Below are 6,979 nucleotides of genomic sequence, written 5' to 3' on the forward strand. Positions count from 1 at the left end.
CGAAAAATATCGATAAATAAATCCTAAAGACGCATTCGAAAACAAAAATCCTAAAGATGGTGAAAAGCTTCGTCCCTATCTTGCAGACGCAGCGCGCAAAAGACAGCTGAACTCTGCCTTCCCTCCTCATCTCGTCTGCCCGCCTCCCCTCTCGTTTTGCGATATCAAGAAGAGCATGGTCGAGCAGGTAACGAAGCACATGTGGGTCTCTTGCGCGCCGACGGCCCTGCCGGCTACGAACGAGCTTGAGGAGATGGCGGAGCTGCCGTCCGGGTGGCTGCAGATCGCCAGCGCGCCGACAGCCGTGCCGGCTACGAACGAGCTCGAGGAGACGGCGGAGCTGCCGTCCGGGTGGCTGCAGATCGCCACCACCTCCTCCGCAACCAAGAGAAAGCGCCGGCGAGCTGGGACACCAGGTAATCAGTTAGTTTACACCGATGCATACGGGTAGGAAGTTGCCGAGATATGTTAGCCTGCAGTGTGTATGTGGAAAAGCTAGCACCTGACATGCATCGACCTCGCGGCGCGCAGACCCCGGCGCGGAGGTGGTGGCGCTCTCGCCGCGGGCGCTGCTGGAACCGAAGACGTACGCGTGCGAGGCCTGCGACCAGGGGTTCCTGCGGGAGGCGAAACTGCAGACGCACCGGCGGTGGCACCGCGTGCCGTGGGAGCAGCCGCCGAAGCGGGAGGCCGGCAATGCCAATGCGGCGCCACCGGCCCGGAAACGGGTGTTCTTGTGCCCGGAGCCCAGCTGCGTGCACCGCCACCCCTCCCACGCCCTGAGAGGCCTCGCCGGCATCAAGAACCACTTCCGCCGCAAGCACGTCGGCCCCCGCCAGCGGGCATGCTCCCACTGCTCCGGGTCCTACGCCGTGCACGACGGCTACATTGCGCACCTCAAGACATGCTGCGCCCGCCTCAGCTACCCCTGCCGCTGCGGCCGCGTCTTCTTCCGGTACGTAATTTACGACGTGATTATTGGTTCCCGGCGCTCTATACTACTAATTGGTGGCCGCGCCTCCAAATGCGGTGCAGGGTGGACAAGTTTGCAAAGCACCAGTACATGTGCAGCGGCGGCCCCCCACAAGCGGACGTGTCGTCGGCGCCGGTGCGCGAGGCGTTGTGGGAACCGCGGCAGCCGGCGGCAGCACTGTCCCTGTCAAGCTTCCCCAGCCCGTTCAGCGACATCCTCATCGACGCGGCAATGCGGAGCCCGGCCGCCCCCACGTTCCACCGGCTCTTCGACGAGGTGCCGCCGCCCGACACCAGTTGCGTCGGGCACGACCTCGAGCTGCGGCTCATGCTGCCATCGTGCCACGCAGCGCCGCGCTCACCGCCGGCGCCCATCTCCCGGGGAGACGACGACGCCATCCAGCTGCAGCTTTCCATGGCCCTATGCAGCGGCGACAGTTAGTTGGACTGGCCGAAATGGGCAATGTCTAGCTTGCCATCTTGGACTGCCGCTTAGTTGTTTTCTTTTTACCGGCGCAGTAACTTTGAGTGTTCTGAAATGATCGTGTTTTGAGTGTTCTGAAATGATCGAGCTGCATGAAAACTGTAATTTTGATGTGCATGAATGGAATCTTTCCCATTGGTTTTCTGGAAATATCAAAAGTCAAGTGTACTCTCTTTCCAAAAAAATCAAGTGTCCTGACCGAAATGGACGCGCTGCCGCATGCACGACAAAATTTAATGGAAACATGGTTCACGAACCAGCTTAGAGCTTCTCCAACCGACGCACGCGCAACAAGCGACGCACTAAAACAGTTTTCTACGCGCGGAAATAACAAATTTTTACGCGCGGCAAGGTGCTGGCTCCAGCAGCAACTGCAATATTTGCGCGCGCGACCCGCTCCAACAAATGCTGCAAAAAAAGGTGCGCCCGAGCAACCAGAACACAATCTAGTTCAACCAAATAGATAATTCAACGATGCAAATAGCAAAGTTCAACCAAACAGACTAGTCGGATACAAATAGCAAAGTTCAACCAAACAACGCAAACTAGAAACTAATAGGACTACTCCGAGTCGTCGTCCTCCTCCTCCTCGCTTGTGTCGTCTGACGTATCAAGAAACGCGTCTTCCCACCGATCATCATTGTCGGAGAAGAATGATGCCTGTCCCAGATCGCACTGCGATATCGCCAGTGCCTTCCAACGACGTCTTGCCCTGCTCTCCGCCCAGAAGGCGTTCTCGTTGGCGATGTCCTCCGGGTGGCGCTGGCGCCAGTCCGCCATGGCTCGCTCGCCCGCCTCGGCGATAAGGAGGCGGCCCTGCAGCCGACGGTGTTCCTAACGGTCGGCGTCAGTTACTAGCTGCGGCGGAGGGGCGAGGTCCTGGGCCTGCTCGCTCGTCTGGACGACCTGGTAGTTCATCTGTGCACAAGGCCTCGAGAGGCGCCACGCCGCCGCGTCGTACACGCGGGCGGCCTCGTGGGCGTGTTGAAGGTGCCGAGACCGAGGTGCACGTCGTTGGACCGAATCTCGGCGTAGAAGGTGCCGGAGGGGCGCGCGTGTACGCCGCGGTAGCCCGAAGCTCCCCAGCTGCGTGGCGGCATGGTGGCGCGTCGGCGGCGAGGCGAGAAAGCGGCAGAAGAAGCGGGGAGAGAGCGGGAGAGGGCGCATGGCGAGGTGGAGAGCGATGGGAGGGCGCGTGGCGGGCGCTGCATTTTATAGGCGCGCCGGATGCCACGCGCCAAATCTAGCGCGCGCCCGGCCGCTTTTTCTCATGCGCGCGCAATCGTTTCCCGCGCGGCTGAGTTTCCTGCCTTCGCTGGAGCGTGCGAAATCGTCTCACGCGCGCTAAAGTCACATTTTACCGCGCACGTGTTTTTTGCAGCCATCGTTGGAGATGCTTTTAGCTAACTGGAGGCGCTTTATTTTTTATAAAAAACTGACTTCGATGAGGATTATAGAAGACCCCATTTTATAGCACTTCTAAAGAAGAAAGGAACTTGGTTGGTGATCTTACATACGGGAGGCCTTCTATAGAGTGAGGCAAATAGCGATTTTGCTCGTTTTTCTTTCCCCGCGAGTATAGCAAGATGAGCCCAAGTTACGGCAGCTCCTGAGTGTACAACTGTTCATACGAGAGACATGCATGAACAATAGCAATCTTTAGAAAGAGACGTGGCCGGAGACCATGCTGGCACGCTGCTGGTACATGGTGCAACATTTAAAGTGTCCTTTATGATTTGTTAGAACAACTCCAACGCGTCGATCCATTTCATCCGCGCGCATTTGTTTGGGTCGGCACGGACAGAAAAGTCGCCCAATAAGCCGATTCACATGGACGTGCGTCCATTTTTCGTCCCCTATCGACTCACTCCCGGCCCAGTTTTAAGCCTCATTTGCATCGGCGCGGAGAAGAAGCAGACGCGCGCGACGCGCGCCTACTCCTTCCCCTGGCCTGCTAGTCGGTGGCACATGGGCCATCCTCTTTCACCCATATCGACAGCAAACCCTCGCCCGCCCCGTCCCATCGTCGCCGCCGCCCATTTTCGGTGCCTCTACAAGCAGCCTGTCGCCGCCTCCACCGCCTCGCCGCCGGGGCACCGAAGCTTCCCCCCTCCACCCCCACTCTGACATCGCCGCGAGCAGGAAGTCACCTCACCACCCCGGCCAGCTCCTTCGTCCGACACCGCCTGCTATCCTGACGCCGCCAGGCTAGCCACCTGGTCCAAAGGAGGCGCACATCTCTTCGCCGGCCAGCTTCTTTGTCCACGTGCGCAAGTTGTTCGACAGTTTGCCAAGGTACAATATGGATTCCGCCAACGAGTTCTTTTTCCACAATTTCATGTACGACTCCGATGATTCCTCGTTCGATGAGGAGGAGGAGATCGTGGCTGCCGTGTTGGTCCATGACCACTTTAATAGGCAGCATATGTTGTTCCGGGGCTCGATCCCGGGCACCTTCCGGCGTTGAATTATAACCGAGAGACCGACCATTTCCTTCTTTGGAAGGACTACATTGACACAAACCAACCCACTGTTCAAACATCGGAAATTCCGTCGGCGTTTCCATATGGCTAGGCATCTTTTCAACCGTATTAGGGAGGGGGTGATCGGATACGATAATTATTTTGAGTTCAAAGAGGATGCCCTTGGAAAGATTGGCTTCTCATCTTATCACAAATGCACTACAGTCATCCGGAAGCTTGCATATGGAGTGCCAGATGATCTCATTATGAGTACATCCGTATGAGCGAGTCTACATGCCTAGACTCCATGTATAAATTCTGCAAGGCTGTGATTGATGTGTTTGGCCCTGAGTACTTGAGAGAGCCGACTGCTCAAGATACAACCCGCTTGCTGGCGATGAATGCCAGCAGGGGCTTCCCAGGGATGCTTGGCAGCATAGGCTGCTGCATGTGCCGGGAGTGAAAGGACTGCCCTTCTGCTTGGTGAGGGCAGTATAAGGGCCATGGCTTGCACTGTCATACTTGAGGTCGTGGCTTCACAAGATCTCTAGATCTGGCACTCTTTCTTCGGCATGGCCAGATCACCCAATGATAATAACGTGCTTCAACGCTAGCCAGTGTTTGCAAGGCTTGCCGAAGGGAACAACCCACCTGAATGTTAGCATTGATGGCCACAACTACGACAAAAGGATACCACCTAGGTACACGGTCCCTTACACGGACCCGTGAATGAGTTGTATGTGGACACGGGAAAAAAGTGCCCGACGCCCGTCATGGACGGAAGTGGACGCGCGCCATGGAAAACTGGGCAAAACCACGTACGATGCACACCCCACGTACACGGACCCTTACACGGACCCGTGAACGGGCTGTACATGGACACGAGAAAAAAGTGCCCGACGCCCGTCGTGGACGGAACCGGACGCGTGCCATGGAAAACTGGGCAAAACCACGCACAAGGCACACCTCACATACACGGACCCTTACACGGACCCGTGAACGGGCTGTACGTGGACACCGAAAAAAATGCCCACGCCCGTCGTGGACGGAAGTGGACGCGCGCCATGGAGAACTGGGCAAAACCACGTACGAAGCACACCCCACGTATCCTCAGTGGACCATTATTGTGAAGACAATCCCTAACCCTGTCGGAAAGAAGAGGAAAAGATTTGCCCAAGAACAAGAGAGTGCTAGGAAGGACGTCGAGCGTGACTTTGATGTTCTGCAATCTCGATGGGCCATCGTTCGTTCTCCTGCTAGAACTTGTAGCACCAAGAAGTTGTGAGAGGTGATGACTGCTTATGTGATAATGCATAATATGATCGTAGAGGATGAGCGCCCGGAATGTATCTACGATCAAGGGTTTCAGTTTCAGGGTGAGAATGTTGTGCCTGAGCATGAAGGAGGGGCAACGTTTGCATAATTCACCAAATTTCATCATGAAGTGCAAGATTGAGAAACTCACATGCAGCTGCAAAATGATTTGGTTGAGCGTGCGTGGGTTCATGTTGGCAACTAATAGATATATCTTTTTTCAAATGTATTTTAGACAATTTATTTTTTATTCGGCTTGTAAAACTATGCTAAATTTATTTATTTGTGAAACTATGCTATTTTTGGTTAGTTGTGAAACTTTGCAAAATATGTGCATATTTGTTGAAAAACGGCGGCCAGCTGGCCACGCCGGCAAATATGGGTCAGCGCGTTGGCGCACTGCCGACCCAAATCTCAAACATAACGGACATTGAGTGGGCGGCCGACCCAAATAGACAAAAAGCGAATAAAATCGCCATCCGTTTGGGTCGGCGCGTTGGAGTTGCTCTTAATGAAATTTTAGAGAGCCCTCTCTTTTTTTAATCTTTACTACCTAAAAAATGGGTAAGGTTCCTTTTCCTGCGAGTGGACCGCGTTCAGCCCAGTTTTTGTCCGGCCCTACACATCCCTCCTCCACCGCAACCCTCATCTCCTTTTTTTCGTGCCTCGGTCCACCCTCTCCGGTGCTTCTCCCTTCTTTCCCAGGCCCCAGCCAGTGGCGAGTCCAGTAGTGAGGCTTCATAGGGCTTCAGCCTACCCTCCAAAAGAATGAAAAAAAAAATTAGTACTACTCTTCGTCACAGCCCAGCAACCCAATCTCTTGAACCCAGCCCACTTCACCATCAGCCCACAGGAATCTAGCGAAGAAGCACATCGATCGGGTGGGCACGCATGCACGAGAGAGACAACGCTCAGGCTCCACTGCTCAGACCTATTTGGACAAAAGAATTAGGAGATAATGTTTTTTTCTTCTTCACACAAACGTTCCGTTTTTTTCGCCATCAACTTTGAGCCCACCCTTCATTTTCTTCCTGGATTCGCCACTGGCCCCAGCGCACCTACCCCCGAACTCTGCACGCCACCACATCTTCCACCCCTCGCCATCACCGCCGCACCGCATGAACCTCTTCTTCTTACTCTGTATCTTCTTACTCCGTTTTGCCATCATCTCTGCCCTACACAGAGCCTTTCATCGATCTGGTCATGTTTCCCGTTCGACATCGCCCTGCCGCGCTCGTATACCCTATGATGTCGTATTGGACGCGTGGGGCGGCCTTGGGGGCTGCAGCCAAAAAATATCTTCAACCATTAACTGCAGTTAACTAAAACCTTGTGTTAGAAAAAAAATCATTTTGTTATTATGTGTTTGTGAGCAGTCTATCAGGATTCAGTTCAGTTGGAGGGTCTTCTATGGCAGCAACATAAGAAATAGTACGCATCTAGCCATCCAAGATCCAACATTCAAATATTTGCTTGGCAACTTCTTTTTTGATGTACTTGGGCAGCTAATTGACTGATTTTTGTAGTTGGAGCTATACTATGTCATGATATATGAATTGCGGAAGAAATTGCAATAGATAGTCATGATACATGGCACTTTTAAGGTGACTAAAAAATAGCCGTATGTGCCTTGTTGATTTTTTTTGAACCGTCATGATATTAGACACAAGATGTTGGCTTGAAATATCACATGCCATTATTAGGCATCTTTAGGAATGGAGGTTAGGCATTGTCAGTGAGTGGGTGT

At 53.9% G+C, this 6,979-nt stretch overlaps 1 protein-coding gene across 1 annotated transcript; it reads left to right on the forward strand.

Annotated features, from left to right (window-relative positions):
* Positions 1-253: 253 nt before the first annotated feature.
* On the forward strand, positions 254-1,414 carry LOC119321008 (zinc finger protein SHOOT GRAVITROPISM 5-like). Its single transcript, XM_037594873.1, has 3 exons — positions 254-416; positions 532-955; positions 1,036-1,414. Exons 1-3 carry the CDS (start codon positions 254-256, stop codon positions 1,412-1,414), a joined length of 966 nt encoding a protein of 321 aa, XP_037450770.1.
* The last annotated feature ends 5,565 nt before the right edge of the window (positions 1,415-6,979 follow it).

Source organism: Triticum dicoccoides, chromosome 6B, assembly GCF_002162155.2.
Source record: "Triticum dicoccoides isolate Atlit2015 ecotype Zavitan chromosome 6B, WEW_v2.0, whole genome shotgun sequence".
In the NCBI taxonomy this organism is placed as follows: Eukaryota; Viridiplantae; Streptophyta; class Magnoliopsida; order Poales; family Poaceae; genus Triticum; species Triticum dicoccoides.